The 18,927-nt window shown below is 36.3% G+C and overlaps 1 protein-coding gene across 1 annotated transcript; it reads left to right on the top strand.

The window, feature by feature from the left end:
* The first annotated feature begins 3,039 nt into the window (after nt 1-3,039).
* LOC142627778 (large ribosomal subunit protein eL22z) lies at nt 3,040-6,238 on the top strand. Its single transcript, XM_075801670.1, has 3 exons — nt 3,040-3,154; nt 4,089-4,331; nt 5,832-6,238. The coding sequence occupies exons 2-3, from the start codon at nt 4,102-4,104 to the stop codon at nt 5,974-5,976; spliced, it is 375 nt and encodes a 124-aa protein (XP_075657785.1). The 5' UTR covers nt 3,040-3,154; nt 4,089-4,101; the 3' UTR covers nt 5,977-6,238.
* Nucleotides 6,239-18,927: the final 12,689 nt, after the last annotated feature.

Genomic DNA, 18,927 nt, shown 5'->3' with positions numbered 1-18,927 from the left:
TGAAGGGGACAGACCCAAAAAGCTCAATACAATAAAATTTGTAGAGAGTGAGCTTGAAATCTAGGTTCTATGGATGTTGGATAACGAAGATGATGGGCTAGATTGCCAATTCACACGCAATGAACTGTTTATGTAATAGAATTTCTCATCGGACACGAGCTGAGGGCGATTTGTATTATCTTTCCCTCATCTAAAGATAGATTACAATTAAGGGTGGTGGTGTGTGCAGTGTTTTTCCTATTTTTTTCTCCGATCCCCCTCCCTGAATGCCTTTCTCTTATTTTTATACTACCCTCTTCCTTCTCTTTATCTTACACGTATGGATTAGATCACCGATTTAGATGCTTGTCCCATCCACCGCCCTTCTGAAGTCTTCAAACTATAGTTGCAAGTCTGATCACCACTTTTCAGATGTCACTTCTTCATTAATGCGGCTAGAGAGGTAAGTGCAGAGCCTTTAATGTGGTGGTAGCAGCTTTCTCTAAGATATTTCCCACCCATTCTTCCTCTCTGTGCCCGTGTGAAACATATTTTCATCCATAGAACTTCTAGAATATCATACTAATCACCATGGTGTACCAATTGACCTTCACTTCACTCAACTGAGAAAATACCCCTCCTCGAACTATTTCCACCAGCCCCTCTCGCAATAGTTTGTTCGTGGGCCTTTCAGTTTGACATCATTATTATCACTGAACCCTCTTCAGACAAGTAAATACCATCAGATCAGGCCCAAGGCCCAAGAACATGCCATGAACTTTTTGTCCCCACAAACATAAATACATTATTTTGAGACTTACATATTACCAAATTTAATATATTCTGAATACTACTTTGGGTCTAACATAATATTTGCGCTTCTATTCCAACTAAAAATCATATAGATTTAACAATTATTAGTTTATATATTAAATGTGATTGTGACATTAGAAATTATTGATTCACATATTAAATTTATAAGATTACAATGATATATAGCATATGTTAGACTAATCTGATTATGTTATGTGAAAACACCTCTTTTTGTTCTTGAACACGAAAGTTTAAAAAATAAATAAATTTTTTTAATGTATTTTCATAGCTATACTGTTTTTCTTAGATAATTTATAAAATATTTATTTTTAACAAAGATCAAAATAGTATCCTGGGAATTTCAATGTTTTTCTAATATATTTTTGGTTGAAATACAATTTCTTCTTTTTGCCATTGAAATTCGATCCAAGTCCAATATTTATCCTTAACTTAAAAAAAAAATATAATTTCAATTTTGAAAAATTTTAAAACAAAAAAGAGGAGAGGAAAATGTAAGTTGAAAATATAAGCAGAACCAAATTTAAAAGACGAAAAATATATTTTCTATAATGTTTTCTTTGAAGAAAAAATTACCAATCAAAGGTTAAAGTTACTAATAGTGAGATCTATAAACCAAAATTTATGTCACAATTACACATGCCTACTCCATATGAGTGCAATACATGTGTAATAGTGGCACCAAATACCATCTTAAAGCTAGTCATGACGAATAGTAGGTCAAAGTAGATGATTTCAGATTGGCCTAATTAAGTACAAGCTAATATGGGTGAGAATCAGAATCGGGATTAAAGTCATTCCTATGTAAGAGCATCCACATTCATTTTTTTCAATTCTATCCTATTTTACCATCTAAAAAATCACTTTATCAATTATACAATACAATTTTTCACTACACCTAGCATCAAAACTTCTATTTTCCAATTCTACTTATTAAAATAATATATTTTCACATTAAAATATACAAAAGGTCTCTCAGTGTTCCAAAAAAGAAAAACCCAAGAAACAACCACGCCACCGGCCAGCAACCACCACCACGCCACCGGCCAGCAACCACCATCACAACCAAACTCACCACCAACAAAAAAAAAAAAAAACAACTACCGATGCTCAGAAAAACAACCACCTCGGCACCACCCCGAAATCACAAAAAACAACAAAAAACAACCACAAAAAATCTTAGTCACGGCGATCAACCCATGAGACCCACGATCCACGGCGATCTCGGCTCCACCCCGATCCACCACCACGGCACCACCTCGAGACCCATGGCGGCTTAGTCACGGCAAGCACGGCACCACCCCGACCTGCCACATCTACCTCCACATCAAACCCGAGCGCCACCAACCCATGAGACCCACGATCCACGGCGATCTCGGCTCCACCCCGATCCACCACCATGGCACCACCCCGAGACCCACGGCGGCTTAGTCACGGCGAGCACGACACCATCCCGATCCACGGCCACGGCACCACCCCGATCTGCTACATCGAACCATACTTCACCCAATTTGAGACCCACGGAGGCTTGATTCAAGGGAAAATAGAGAAAAAAAAGGAAAAAAGAAAAAGAAAGGGAAGACAGGGACGAGAGAGGGAGAAGGATTGAAGGAGAGAATCAGCGAATTGAAAAGGAAGAAAGAAAAAAAGAGAGAAAAGATGAGAGTACCGGTGAGAGGGGAGAAGATAAAGCAACAGTATAATTAATAAAATAATAATATTTGGTTTTACAATTGAGTTACAGTGTGATTCTAAATTTAGAATCACACTGTAGCTCAATTGTATTTTTTTTTACAATAGTTATATTTTACACTTTTCAATGGAGCTAATGTTTTGAGCCTAAATGGTATAATACCCTTGCATTTGCCATATGCCCTCTTCGTTGCTGATGCTCTAAAGTGTCGTTATATGTATAACGATAACTCCAAAAATTAGCTCAAAACTAAACATGACAAACAAATGAATCAAATCATATGGTAATAGATCCAACCCAATTGGAAAACGGGTACGATATAAAAAGAGGTTAAGCCCATTCCTATGTAAGTGTTGTTACATTACATGCGTAATGGTGACACGAACAAAAATACCAGCCCAAAGCTAGACATGTTTGGGTTCGATCTAATTAACATGTCCACAAAATCAGAAACAGGTTTACAAGCTGCAGCGGAAAAGCCCAGCCCAACTCAAGTAGAGAAAATTTGAGCCTATAGACCAAATCTTAAAGTCCACAAAACAAAACCCACATAGCAAACCAATCTTTAAATACCAAAACCCTAGCTTTCGCACCATCTCTCGTATTCCATTCTCATCTCTCACGCCGCTCAGCTCCAAGCTCTGTAACTCGGTACCTCTCTCTCTCTCTCTCTCTCTCTCTCTCTCTCTCTCTCTCTCTCTGTGTCCGTGTTTGGTTGCTAAGAAAAAAGAGGGAAAGTGAAGGAAAATGAGTTTCTGAATGATATGATTCTGATTGTGGGGGAAATGAAGAGGATATGATATGAAACAACATGGGTTCTTATGGTTTTTTATGTTTAGATTTTTGGGTTTCTGAAAAGTTTTGTTTTTGTTTGTTGTGTTAAAAGCTTTTGTTTTTTTTTTTGGGGGTATATTAGAAAGAGGCCCAAATGGTTCTGATAATCTACGTTTTGTTTGAGATTTTCGTTGATTCATGTCGTAACTGATCGAGATACTAAGATTCTGTAACTGGGTTTGTCTTACTTTCCTAGGTTTTTATGTGTGTGTGACATTCTGTGTGTATGTATATATGGTAGTTTTGCATACCAAATATTAGCTCAATAGATGGTTATGTGTAGATGGGATTTGCTGGGTGATGTCTGTGGTAGCTGTATTGACTGGATAGTGTATTTGTTTATGTATGTATATATGGTTTGCTATTAGATCTAAATGACTCTTTTTACATGGATTTAATAAGCACAATGTACGTTTATGTAAGTGTGATTTGTGTATGTGTTGGGAGTAAATCATTTGCATTAGAGATGCGTGTTTCAAAGGAGTTTGGTATTCAATTATGTGAATAGCGTAGCAGAGGGAAAAAATCATAGATGTGTGTATGTATGTGGGGATGGTTAAAAGTATGTGCTTTTTAAAGGGGAAGAGTGGTGTTTGCTTTGGTGCATCTAATTGATAAATTAGTAACCATTCTGTGTGCATTTTGAGGTATAATGCAAGTTGAGTTGAGGTAGTGTGTGTGTGTTGTTTTATTCATCAGTGATTCATACAAAGGAATTTGATGAGTATGTTTTATTTTGTGTGGATTATAGAGGATAATCGAAGATGAGTCGAGGGAGTGCACCAGTTCCCAAGGGGAAGAAGAAGGGAGTCTCGTTTACTGTTGACTGTACGAAGCCAGTGGAGGACAAGATCATGGACATTGCATCCTTGGAGAAGTTTCTCCAGGAGAGGATCAAGGTTGGAGGCAAGGCTGGTGCTCTTGGTGACACTGTCACTGTAACCCGGGAGAAGAGCAAGATCACTGTTACTTCTGACAGTAACTTCTCTAAGAGGTAATATTGATTTGTATCCATATCTGATGTATGTGTAATTATATATGTTTCACTTGTGATTAGCTTTATTGATGTGTATGAGCCTAATGCTATAATGTTGTTTGGCATCTGATTATTGGACACCTATTTGAGCTGGTATGAAATTCATGGATTGATGATTCCGAGTTACTTAGTGGATTGTTTATGTATAATTTAGATTGGCATTTGCATGATTTGTATCAAGCTCAATCTAAACATGACCTTTTATAATGATGAGAGTTTGGGTGTTTATTTGGTAAATTGTAGGCTTTTTACATTTTATGCAGTTTCATTTTGGATTTAAATTGTGAAGAGTTGTGATTTGTGTGTATCAGACGATAATAGATGAAGGAAATAAATCAATTTAGCTCGTCCCTAAGTGTTCTGGAAGGCTTTCTTCAGTTTAGTTTTATTGTATTTTTGAGCTCAAGTGCAGTGCAAAAGGCCATAGACTGTCGATGGTTCATCGGTAATTCTGGGAATGGAATCAGGCTTATTTGTTTACCTTTACTTTGGTTAGAGGATTTGAGTATTTTACTATATTTTTATTTTATTGCATTTTTACTTCTTGAAGAATATCAAGTTGCTCTGAGGATGATAAAACCACTCATACCTCGACTACTTTTTCTTGATTCTGCCTTTCATACTCTGAACTTGGTGATGTTATGTTGTTGAAATATGTTTGATAGTGGGGTGTGTATCCAATCAACTGTTCTGTAGAGGACAGCATGAGATCTCTCTATTGTGTTACGTTTTTTAATTAACTTTATTTTTCTTCTGGCTGAGCAAAAGCAGTAATTTTTTGTTCCAAAAATAAAGGAAAAGGTAGGCCTTATGGATGCTGCCAGGAGTTTATCTGAGACACCTGTAACTAAACTTGTTCTCTTTAAAATGAATGAGATTTAGTATTTTTAGGAGCTGTAAATGGGCGAATACACTTGTCTAAATGTTTGTTTAATACATTCAGAAGCCTGCATGTGTATCATGGTTGGTTTCAGCTTGTGAAATTACCGCATTGGCTGAATTGAGTGCAAGAAAGTTCTCCCTTTCAGATAAACTGAAGGAAAGCTTTATGTTAATTTTCTGTCTAATTTTTTCATACTTGTCAAGAGTGTTTAGAGGGTGTAAAGTTTGGCTTAAGGATGCATGCATTCATGCCTCTGATCATTGATTATATGCGGAGGGAAGATAGTCTTTGTGGCAGTTTATATGCATCCTTTGTCGACATAGTTTTGGTTCTTTGGGATATTCTGGTAGTCTTCGGTTCATTTGTACTGTCATGGTGCAGTTTTATCAGGGTGTTGTTTTCATAAACAGTTGGACAATTTGATTGGGTACTTTTCAAAGTAATTAGAGATTCTTCTATGTTGTCTCATGTATCATTGTATCTATTGGAGAAAATTTGTTTCAGTTGTAGTTAGTAATGCAGTTTATTGTTGGGTTTTTCTACTTCTGAACATCTGTTCTTTTTCCTTGGTTCAGGTATCTGAAGTACTTGACAAAAAAGTACCTGAAGAAACACAATGTGCGTGATTGGCTCCGCGTGATTTCTTCAAACAAAGATAGAAATGTGTATGAACTTAGGTACTTCAACATTGCTGAGAATGAAGGGGAGGAAGAAGATTGAAAATCTGAATTGGCTTAGTCATTTAAGACTTTTGTTTACCTTATATTCAGGGATCTTTCTTTCTGTTTTAGCCTTGCCTTTGGGGTGCTGCTTTTTGATGAAACTGTTTGACAATTTTGTTAATTAAATTAGAGATTTTACAATATTCCTATTGTTGGATTGGTAATATAGAAAGTCTGTCATTGTCGAATCCAGCTTTGTTGTTTTGATGCATTGTATTGGAGGTCCAAGCAACTTTTATGAGGTTACAAATTGTGCTTAATTCTTTCTTTTGCATTCTTCACCATTTAATGCATTACTTACTAAACCATAGTTGTTATTTCATTGTTAAAAATTTCAAATTTGCTACTTTAAGTTAAGACATGCTTATTTGCTCTGGTATTATTTGGCTAGTTCATTTGTTGCGAATCCAATAGATGGGATGTCTGCAGGCTGCCTTTAATTTAGTTGTGGTAAATGTTGACAATGGGGGCTGTTATAAACTAGCTCAACCTTCTTACAGAGTTCACGCAGAAGCTAAGAACTAGGCAGAATGCATTTTAGAATCTCTAATGTCTATTGCTGTTTTTTGAGAAAGAAAAAAACTCGGATGCTTTTTTGGTTTGGCTTATTTATAGTTATTTTTTATTTACTGAAATCTTCTTTTGTTTTAATGAGAAACTGTCACATCTTCCACTAATGAAATAAAATGTGAAAGATTAAAATTCATTACGACTTGCTATTGTTATTTAAAACAGAATGAGATGTCTAGTTAAAAACTGTACTGAGATAAGTCAAACTAGGTTTTTATTAACAAATGCCTTAAGAGCGAATGTTTTATTATTATTTTTAGAGGACATTGATAATATCACAAATAAGAGTGACATTCTTCTAATCAAACAATGACCCTCTCATTTTCTTTTACAATACTAGCCAAAGTTAGAGCAAGACGATTACTTCGTAAATGTACATTAACAAAAGATATAAATTCAAAACTATCACAAGTAAGGTTAATGTCTTCAGGAATCCAAGCTACTGCAAGAGAACAAATCCTCTCTTCAAAGTTTATGGATGTCCATAAAAACCAGTAAAAGCGCCAACTGACACCCTCTTGATTTGCTAAGGCATCAGTGTCATGGAGAAATTTTCATGGCAGGAGAGGGGGCTACAGAACAATTCTAGAGGTGGAATGAGATACTAACAGTTTATCTTATGCTTATCCATACCTAGAATATTTTTTAAATTTTCTTCGATAATCTTCTGCTTATCCACGTCTCCTACTAGTTGTTGCATATGACTCAAACATTGGACTTATCTTCCTTTGCCGTTGCTGTAACTTTTGTATTTGAATTTTTTTTTTTAGATGAAGGGTTTGACTTATTTGAATGAATTTGGATTTTGAATTTGGAGAAGGGATAAGGTTTTCAGATACTTTGGATTTTTTTTTAATACAAGACTAGGGAGATAAGCGATATACAAAAGTTTACAAACGGGCTGGATTTAGCAATCAATAGTTCATTGGCATTTGACATACCAATTTAGTAACTGACCAAACAGATTTTACAATCAAATGGGGCACTAACAACATATTGCAGCAAAGTCCATTTTGGTTTAGAAAATTTAGATCAGCTAATCTGGTCTGTTGAAGCGAATTTGAAGTCTTCTTATGCCGAAAGACTTGGACTAATTGTTTGCTAGCTCCTAGAAACAAAATACACCTGAAACCATGGTTTTTAGCCTTGATTGCAGCTTCTACCACAGCATCTAGCATTGCTCCATAGGTTGTTCTTGCTACACTACTAGTTACATAGTAGAAAATGCTATCTCCCTGCATGTTAATAGCTTCATAAGCAGAAGACCATCTCTTGGACTTCCTGCTCCTAGCTTCAGCAATTTTTATAATCAGCTACCACTGCCCTGAGGGTGGATAGTGGTTTGTGTTGAGTCTTCTTGGCTGACTGATGTGGCTTGGTTGATCAAGGAAAGCCTCTTTATACTTGCAAGTCATAGATTGAGATGTTAAAATCAGAGTCATAGGGTTAGGATTTAAACCATCATAGAGCACCCTGTTTTAATGGATCCAGATATGCCAAATGGTTGTAAAAATGGCTTGTAAGTAAGCCATGGATGTTGTATCCCTGGTTTTAAACTTGATGAGAAGGGAGGTAAGCCATTGCTGAATAGTTGAACTGCTAAAGTTGGCGGAGTGAATAGCCAGAGGAGATCCATGCCGGCAAGCTGTAGTGAAAGGACAAAGAAGAAAGAGGTGAGTTGAAGATTCTTCTTCAGAATTGCGTAAGGGACAAGAGGTCTGAGTTGAAATGCCTCTGTTGCTTAGCTTAAGGAGGGTAGGGAGTCTGTCCTGAATGAGTTTCCAAATGAATGCATTAATTTTCAAAGGTACTTTGACTCCCCAAATCAGATTTCACACGCCTTCTTGCCCATTTGTATTCCAAGAAGATTGAGAATCCTGCATAAGAATCTCATAAGCTCTTTTTACTTGGTAATTGCCATCACCCTCATTTGAAAACTTCCAAATTAGCTTGTCTTGCACATCATGTGTTTTGGGTATGGGAATCTGTAGAATTTGTTTGCTCAAAGGAAAGGGGTATAAGGTTTGAACCAAGTCAGCTTTCCAAGATTTGGAACTTTGGTCAATAAGGTCTCCCACTGTACCTGTGAGTAAGCTAGGATGATCCAAATTAACTTGGGAAATTGAAACCAGTTTGGATGATTGAGAGGAACATTAAAACCAGTACCAATTCTCCACTGACCATACCTTAATCTAGAATAACCCTATCTAAAGATGTTCCTCTAGAACCAAGAGTGATGAGGTTTTGGAGTATAGTCTTGTAAGGAACAATTAGGGAAATATTTAGCCTTAAAGGTTCTTGCTAGCAAAGAGTTAGGATTTTGGCTAAGTTTCCAATATTGCTTTGCAAGCATGGCTTGATTCATAAAACTGAATTTCTTAAGACCAAGGCCTCCCTTTCTTTTAGGTTGATAGATTCTGTCCCAATTCAAAAGATGAAGCTTTTTCTCTCATTGCTCATGCCCCCACCAAAAAGCTCTAACAATGGCATCCATCTTATTGCAGACCTGATTAGGGACTCTAAAGCAAGAAAATGTATAAAAGGGTAAGAATTGGAGGACTGAGGAAATAAGAGTTGTTCTCCCTACTGGTGACAATAATCTAGCCTTCCATCCATGCAATTTGGATTGCATCTTTTCAACTAGGAACTGAAAATCAGCTAGTATGTTACCCTTCAACTTAAAATTGAGTCTTAGGTACTTGCTAGGATTTTGCACCAAATTAACATTTAGGTCTCTAGCTAAGGCTTCTTGATCTTCCATAGGCATATTTGGGGAATAGAATAAATCAGATTTGAGTGGATTAATGCATTGCCCTGAAACTTTACAATACCATTCCAGAATTTTCAACAAGTTTGCTAGAGAATGATTATCATTCTTGAAAAACAAGAGGGAGTTATTAGCAAACAAAAGTTGTGTGAAAGAAATGCCATTCCTACCAATCTTTATACCTTTCAACTTGTTGGAGGCTTCAGCTTGTGATAAGGAGATGGATAGGATATTAGCACATAATAGAAACAAATATGGGGATAGAGGGTCCCCTTGTCTCAAACCTTGAGTTGGTGTGAAGGATTTGGACATGTTCCCATTTATTAATAAGGTATACTGCACTGAGGTGACACACTCCATTATCCATTTTATCCATTTTGAATCAAACTTCATCACTACAAGAACTGCCTGAAGAAAATTTCACCTAACTTCGTCATAAACTTTACTCATATCTATCAAAGCCCCAAAGCTATACTTCTTCCCTCTTTTTTTTCCTAAGGTCATCCATGATTTCATGGGCTATAAGAATATTTTCAGAAATGTTCATTCCCTTTATGAATGCATTTTGAAAAGGTGTAATGAGAGTGTCCATCAGAGGTTTCAACCTATTGACAAGAATTTTAGAAATAACCTTGTAAATTACATTGCATAGACTAATAGGCCGGAAATGGTTGACCTCCTCAGGATAAGTGACCTTAGGGATAAGTGTGATGAAAGTGTGGTTAAGGGGTTTGAAAAGTGAGCTAGAATGGAAAAAAGCTTGGACAGTGTTTATCACATTTGTCTTGACAATGGACCAATACTCATGATAGAAGAAGGCAGGAATACCATCAGGACCAGGGGCTTTGTGTGGCCCCAATTGGAACACAGTGTTTTCAATTTCCAAGCATGAGATTGGTCTATTTAGAAAGGTGCAATCCTGAGCAGATAAAGTAGGAATAGGTAAGTCTTGGAGCTCCTTAACTAAGTCCTCCACACTAATATTATTTCTATTCTCATAGTTATCCTTGAAATTCTCATTAAGAATGGTCTCAATCTCCTTAGGCTTATCAGTAAAGATGCCCTGACTATTCTTGATGTGGAGGATCCTACTTCTAGCTCTTCTGTGTTTAACCACTATTTGAAAAAATTGTGTTTTTGTCCCCATGAAGGAACCATTTTGTCCTTGCCTTTTGAGCCCACATCAATTCTTCCCTATCCAGAAGGTCCTTAATCTCCATCCTAAGGGCTTTCTCAGCTTTAGCATCCTCAACAGATTTGATGGAATTCTAGAGAATTTGCAATTGAGCTTGTTTCTTTTTTATATCATTTTCCACTCTACCAAAGACTACCCTATTCCACTCCTAAACTTTCTTTCTCACATTAGATAGTTTGTTTCTCAATTGGGCAGCTCTAGATCCTAGAGAATTGAAATCCCATGATTGCTGGACCATATCATGGCAAGTAGGATGTGTGATCCACATGTGTTCAAACCTAAAAGGTCTTTTCCTAAAAGGCCCAATAACCTCCAAATCCAAAATAATTGGTCCATGGTCAGAATGGATAATTGGAAGATTCCTAAGAGAATATAAGGGATACTTGTTAACCCATTCAACTGTGGCAAAGGCCCTATCCAACCTTTCCATGACCAAATACTCTTCTTCTCTATTATTTATCCATGTGTATCTCTGACCCGAGGCTGGTAGATCACACAGTTGGAGATCATTAATCACTTGTTGAAGCAAATTAGCACCAACAATGCTCCCTTGATTGAAGGACAATTTGTCTTGGGAGTTCCGAACTTGATTGAAATCCCCAAGATATAACCAATTTGGGTGGGAATGACCTTTTAGAGTTTTAAGTTGTTGCCAAACAAGGTGTCTCTTGGCATGATTAGGGTGTCCATACACAAAAGTGATTTAGCGAGGACTCTCTTTGTTGTCAGGTAAATTAACATGAATAATATGTTTTGTAGCAAACTCTACAGTAAGGCTTTGTCTAGGCATCCAAGCCAGGATCAAACCACCACCAAAACCCACCCTAGGAACCTCCCACCCATCAGAAAAACCACACTTAACCCAAATTTGTTTTCCTTTATCTTTAATTAGCCTAGTCTCCATAAGAAACAAAATGTCTGGTTTTAACTCCTGGGCTTTTTTCTAACACTTGAGAATTGCAGAGGATTTGCCTAGAACTCTATAATTCTAACTCATAATCCTCATGGCTGTTGGGGAAGCTGCATAGGGCTAGCTTCATAGCACCCATTTGGATATTCAAGTAGCATCTCATCATCATTAGGGAATACATAAGGCATGGTATAAAAAGATGATTTAGCCAGAGAAGTGTCATTGATACCTTCCTTTTGAAGAAATCCATAAAGTAATTTCTGTCTTATGTTCCTTCCCAGCCTCCCAAAATCTGGTTCGAACCTCTTCCTAGCAGCTCTATCAGTCTTTGCCAATACTTCATTGCAATGCATACTTGACAGGAAACTAGGTTCCGAATCAATAGAGGTAGGGAAAGGTGGACCAGGGCCTAGCCCACGGGGCTCAGCAACAGGTATGATATTAAGGCCAGTGTCTAAGCTCACAGTTTGTGTAGGGCATGTTCCTATTAGTGAGTCTGCCCTATGATGGGCTATGAAAAGTTGTTGGCCCACATCATTAGTTCTCCTTATGCTTGGCCCAGAACTAGAGTTACCAATTTCAAACCATAGCCTATCTCTGTCCACCCTGTTGACTAGAGAATATACAAATGAGTCAGTAGCTTCTGGAACTCGTCCCATATCCTATGCATCCATACGTAGCCAGTCGGGGCAACCTTCATTCAGCTTATCTAGATTAAACATCCTAACAGTTTCAAAATCACTCTCTGTGTCTGAGCTAAATTCTATTTGAGTTCTCAATTCCTCTGTTGTGATATAAGGCCCTGTACCATCTACCCATGTCCATAGAAGTGAAGGATTGGGGACATTTCCTTCATTATGGGAACCCTGTGAGGCATTCTCAGGAACCAGATGAGGATTAACATTTTGGTGTGGGTGTAAGGGGGTAGTGTCAGGGGAATTCACAGGAGTAGGAGGTACAAAGGAATTACCAAGATTGAGAGAGAAAATGGCTAAGTACAGATTTGCATGGTCAGTTTGATGGTGTTGAAGTGTGGTAGGATCCGAGGAAACTTAGGTATTCTCATCATGGGACGTAGGGATAGCATTTCGTGGTTGATGATTAAGGTTTGGGTCTGGATGATGAGGTTGCTCATGATTATTAGGTTGCATGTTGCTACTACGAACCTGAGTCGTCTAAAGTCTCTTTCTATTGTAGAAGGCCTTTAGCTCATTATGAAAATGAGGCTCCATTGAGTCAAAACCATACTGCACATGATAGATTCTCTAAATACATTGCCTCTGGCAAATCAAACTCCTCTCCACTTCATCCATGCTCTCATTACAATATCCTCTAGTGTGACCGATCAAACCACACATGGTGCATAATTTATGTACCCTTTCATATCGGCACCAAATCCATGTCTTGGTACCATCATCTAGACGAAGCATAAACCCAGAAACGATCGGCATCCACGGATCCAAACGCACACGAACTTGCATGAACTTGATGTTTCTAGGAATCCAATCCTCCCAGTCAACTCTCTCAACAAAGCCTATCAAATGACCCATCTGTTCAGCCAGTTCTGGGTACTGATACTCAAGAGGTAAACCATGTAATTGAACCCAAATAGACACAAATTAAGGTGCAATCTGTTGATAACCAAATTGGGTCTCCATTTTTCCAAAACCAGGAGGGCACCATCAACGACCCATGGACCCTTAGCACACATATCCTCTAGATCCTCTATCTTCTCAAAATGGATCAAGTAAAAGAAAGAATCTCTACCTACAATAGTAGCCACACCTCGGATTCGCCATGCACTGTTGATAAGTTGCTGTAGGTACGAGATTGAAAACTTTCTATAGTCAAGAATAAACCCAAATGCACAGTGACTCCAAAACTCTTGTTGCATGTCAACATTTTCAGGATCTGCCTCTAGAAAGGGCCCATGTTTAGCAAATGGGGCCTCACCATCCTCACTAACTAGAGAATCAAAGTCAGATTCTTCTATAAAGGGTTTAGAGCTCACCTCTGACCCACTACTTTCGGACTAGCCAAAATTACGAGCTGCAAAATAGTCCCCATGTACATGTGATAAAGGAACAACAGCTCGACAGCAAGTAACTTGACTCAAAATACTCAACACAAGCACCACGACAAGGACAACACAAAAAAACACACAAGAACAAAAAATGAGGATATGTGTAGAAATAGGAAAAGAGAAAAGTCAAAAGAAATTTAAAGAAAAGATCTAAAGGAGGAAAGCCAAAGAAGTGCACAATAAACAAAGAAGAAGTAAAAACAGATGGTTGATACAATAAAAGAAGCAGAGGAAAGTAAATATGAAAGGGAGTGATGGGAAATAATAAGATAGGAAAAGAGGTGGGGTGGAGTATTTTGGGTAAAGGTGCTGACGAAGTTGGAAAACACACATCACCTAGTTAGAAACAAAATACAACACTCCTAAGTGGAACTAAACTCTGAAAGTTAGAGAGAGAAGCTCTTAAGAAGAGAGAGATGTGTACTATATTTTGGATTTGGGTGGGATAATATCCCACTCAAAAATGGAAACTTGTTAAGAATAAGAGGATTTCTAATTTTCCTGCTCAATAAAATTTCTGGTGGGCCCATCTAGCAGATGCCTAACTGCCATCTCATTGGATTTTCCGGCCAACTGAGGAATTGTCAGTTGATGATAGATTTGAGAGGACTTAGCTTCACCTTTTTCATCTTTGGATACATGTATTTCATCATCGTTTTCCTCTCTTGGTTTGGATTGTCTAAAATTAGGGTGTGTTTAGATACTGCTTATTTTGTTGAAACTGAAAAATTATTGCTGAAAGTACTGTAGATAAAGTTAAAAGTTAATTGAAATAGTACAGTGGGGCCATGAATAGTGCCAAAAAGTGCAGTGGAGCCCATAAATAGTAGCAAAAAAAAGCTGAATAGTGAAATAATTTTAATTTTTAATCTTTTTTTTTTTGGTTGAGATGCTGAATTATATTAGATTAACTAGTCACAAAAGACAACGTATTGGCTATGAGCCTTAGAGAGTACAGACCGTGAACATCAAGGTTCAAAATTACATCAAGATCAGGGGAAGGGGGAGCATTCAAAACAACAAAATCATTAACAACATCATTAACCAAGGAACAAGCTTTCTTGGCAAGGTAGTCAGCTCCTCTGTTGGCCTCCCTAAACAGATGTCTGATCTTGGTCCTTTGAAACTGTTTGAGAAGGTACCTGCAATCATTTAAGTGTGAAGTGCATGAGCTGGTAGGGGTTTTCCTTGATAAAACAAGATCAACAATCACTTTGGTATCCAACTCCACGGCCAAGTGTGTGATTCCCATCTGTGAGGCAAGCCTGAGACCATCTCTAAGAGCCCAAAATTCAGCAATGATACTAGTAGTTATTCCAATGTATCGCATATAACCCTTTACCCATTTGCCATGAGAGTCTCGGATAAGCCCTCCCCCCCCCCCCTGCCTTCTCTTGGTTCCCAAAGGATGCTCCATCAGAATTTAATTTGAACCACCCAAACGCACACTTACTCTTCTTCTGACCAAGTTTTGGAGCCATAGCACAAAGCCATGGACCAATTTGAAAATCATCATCATCCGACGAGAGACAATCTTCTTTAATTTTTTGACATTCATGATCCTGATGAGTGAGTATACCACAATGATAACAAAAGATTGGTAGCCTTTCATATTTGAAAAAGGCCAAACATTCTTCTACATCTTCAATCTGAACCATTTTCCTCTTATCAAAGGTTTTGTGATATCAACGTCCACCCAAATATGAAGAAAGGGTCCTCAAGCTAGACCACTTTTAAGGGCATCAACCATAAGATATATGAGTATCAATCTCATTAGATATACGAGTACCAATATTTCTGTTTATAATTTTAATAGGAATGTTAAAAACTCGAATCTAGAAAGGAGAATGTTGGAAAGTAACATTACTAGAGCTGAGATCACCGTTGAAACGCTTCAATAAAATAAGTCTTTTATCAAAAGACCAATGACTTCTATCTTGAACTTCAATCCTGTTCTCCTCCTTGACAAAAATAGCTAGAAATTAATTATTCCCAACTTCTTTAATAGTTATAACATGTGAGCAGCGCCCAAATTGTTGAAAAATAGATTTAAAAACCTCATTGTTAAAACCCTTGTTGGTTTGTAGCTTGAATAAAAGACAAAATTGAACTTGTTTTTTAGAGAGAGCCATTTCCTGAGAGCTAACAACCAGAACTTCCTTTTCTTCTTCAAAGAGGTGAAACTTTTTCCATAACTCCTCCATTCAAGCATCCATGTTGGATTAAAAAACTAGGTAATAAGGAAATGAAAGGAAAGGAAAGAAGGAATGAAGGTATGAAAACAAAATTATTGAGATAAGAATGGATGGATTGTGACAAGAGGTAGACATAAAAAAGAAAATCCTACACAACCTAATACTCTGATCTGAGAGGTTTGAATTTTACATGAAAAAACGCAAGTTGGTTTTTTAAACTTTCCAAGATTGTAGCACTGTTTTAAAAACAGACTGGATTGGCCAGTTCAACTGGAAATTAGGCACCAATCCAGTTCGATAAAAACTGGGTTGAACGGGGAATTGGGGCACAAATCGATTCTTTGACCATATCGGTTTTTAAAACTATGATATGTAGACAGTTAGGGGGAGGAAAGTTTTTAGTAAGAGCACATGTTAAAGTGCAATTAATGCTCTCTCAAATAATATTTTTATATATTTTTTTTCAAAAATCAAAATCAAGCTATTCACAAATATTCAAAAAACACACATTACGGGTGTGTTTGGATACTACTTATTTTGCTAAAACTGAAAACTTATTACTAAAAATACTGTAGATAAAGATAAAATTTAGTTAAAATAGTACAGTGGGGTCCATGAATAGTATTAAAAAGTGCAGTAGGGTCCATGAATAGTACCAAAAAATACAGGAACAGTACGCAAAATTTTTTCATCCCCAAGGCAATCCAAATGCACACTACCACAAAGAATTTATTCTTGCAAACCAATTGTGAATTATTTACATGTGTATTTATTTCTTTGAAAAATGTCTTAGCTCATATTGGTTTGTAGGTTAAAAGAATAACATGAGTTGTAACGACCGATAATTAAACAATTATTAATTACTATTATTATAGCTCATAATTATGTATTTATTATTCTTTAACCTGCAAACTATTGAGCTTTGTAATACACACTTTTTGAAGAAATAAATACACCTGTCAATAATTTATTTGTTTGTAGGGATAAATTCATTTTGGTTATATGTTTTTTTGAATATGTGTGTGTGTTTTTTTTGAATATTTGTGCATAGTAAAGTATAGGGTAAATTGCAATTTATATTCCTAAAGTTTGGGGTTGACTGGATTTTACACCCTAAAATTTTAAAAACTTGATTTTACACCCTAAAGTTTGGTTTTGTTAGCAATTCACCTCCCACGGTTAATTTTTGCCGTTAAGTGACACATCATTATGTTGATGTGTTTTATTTTTACAAATCAACCTTAAAACCACGTCGTTTTAGTGATGACTAAGCAAAGAGCTAGCATGCATCAAAACTACGTAGTTTCAAAGTTAAACTTAAAACAAAAATCTCCCCCCAAACGGCACAATTTCAGCTAAAATCCTACAATCTAAAAACAAAATCTCACAACAAAAAACTCAGTTCCCACAAAGTATGTTTCTTTGAATCTTGTCAACAGGAAATTCATTCATTAAAAGCCCAGTTAGAAGCTGCAAAGTATGATGTGATCAAATATTGCACAAGTACCCTCGTCTCAATATCTGCAGTTGATCTTGCTGTACTTCGCATCTTGTGGTAGAGGGATAATTGTTACTTTGGCAGTTAAAGACGACACTGATGAAAATTTTGAATTCATTCTTTTCATGGAAATTGTGTGTTGGGGAAATTCAAGTTGTATTTCTTGTAATTTTTCCCCAAAACAAGGCTAATCCCAAGGTGGTTGGAATAGTTTTCATAGTTCCCTGCAGGATAAAGCTAAACGCCCAGACTTGTAGTTCCCATTTTGAAGTGGTTGTACATTTGTGGGAACTTAGTTTTTTGTGGTGAGTTTTTGTTTTTAGATTTTAGGATTTTGGCTGAAATTGTGCCATTTAGGGGGCGGTTTTTGTTTTAAGTTTAGCTTTGAAACTACGTAGTTTTGATGCATGCCAGCTCTTTGCTTGGTAATCACTAAAACGATGTAGTTTTAAGGCTGATTTGTCAAAAGTAAAACACATCAGCATAATGATGTGTCATTTAACGGCAGAAATTAACAGTGGGGGTGAATTGCTAACGTAACCAAACTTTAGGGTGTAAAATCAAGCTTTTAAAACTTTGGAGTGTAAAATCCAGTCAATCCCAAAATTTAGAAGAGTAATTTGCAATTTATCCTAAAATATAACAATTCAGTGTGGTTGTGTAATTTGAACGCACACATTACGCCCACAAATTCTGTGATCCTGAATGGACAACTAGGCCATGGTTTTCGGAAATCTCTCAGAATATGGCCGCAGCAATGAATGTGAGATAAGTCCAATCTTGTTGTTTTTAAGGGGAATTTTTTTATATACAAACTCTTGCATAGAAGGAAAGACCGATAATATTCTCAAAAAAAGAAAAAAAAAAAAGCAATGCTTCATCAAAATGGGGATTGGGGAGTCATTTTTTTGGGTGTAATAATCATATTTTGTAGGCTTTTGTTAACAATGCCATAAAAGCACATATTAAAGTGAAATTAATGCTCTATTAAATAATATTTTTACACTTTTTCAAAGAAAAAAAAGTTAACAAATATCTTAAAGTTATTGATTTAAGTAATATTTTTAGAAAATTTTTATAAGAAAAGAAAAAAGAAAAAAACAATTGAAATAGCATCTGTTAACCGGATATTTCAAAAACTATAATTAAATTGTGCACAAATATTAAAAAATACGCACACAACCACCCTAAATTTACTCCTGCAAACCAATATTATTGACACGTGTATTTCTTTATTGTGAATTACGACTCATTGGTTTGCAAGTTAAAGAATAATATATACATGTTTAATTAGGAGTTATAATAATTTATTATTACATCTCATAATTAGCTGTTGTTATTACAACTCATAATTAAATATTTATTATTTTTTAACTTGCAGATTCATGAGCTATAATGCATATATTTTTAAGAAATAAGTACACGTGTTGATAATTCATTGGTTTGTAGAAATAAATTCATCATGATTGTGGGTTTTTTTCTGAATATTTGCAAATAGTTTTATTTTAGTTCTTGGAAAAAGTATAAAAATATTATTTAATAAAGAATTAATTGCACTTTAACCTATCCATTTAGGGCATTAATTTGTTAACAAAAGTATTATCATCATTCAAAAAAATAGCTTTAAAAGCTCTGATTTACAAATTAACACACATGGTATATCCCTTAAAATGGAAACAAAATTAAAGCAGGATATGAGAAAGATTCTAGTTGGATATAAAACACGCAAGA

Source organism: Castanea sativa, chromosome 3 (genome assembly GCF_040712315.1).
Source record: "Castanea sativa cultivar Marrone di Chiusa Pesio chromosome 3, ASM4071231v1".
NCBI lineage: Eukaryota > Viridiplantae > Streptophyta > Magnoliopsida > Fagales > Fagaceae > Castanea > Castanea sativa.
Note: the sequence above shows the minus strand (reverse complement) of the source record. Positions and strands in the feature narration are given on the sequence as shown.

Bases quoted from the DNA above. Each gene is read 5' to 3' on its own strand.
- LOC142627778 (XM_075801670.1), top strand. From the start codon at position 4,102: ATGAGTCGAGGGAGTGCACCAGTTCCCAAGGGGAAGAAGAAGGGAGTC. The intron at 4,332-5,831 runs GTAATATTGATT...TCCTTGGTTCAG, and splicing joins GACAGTAACTTCTCTAAGAG to GTATCTGAAGTACTTGACAA.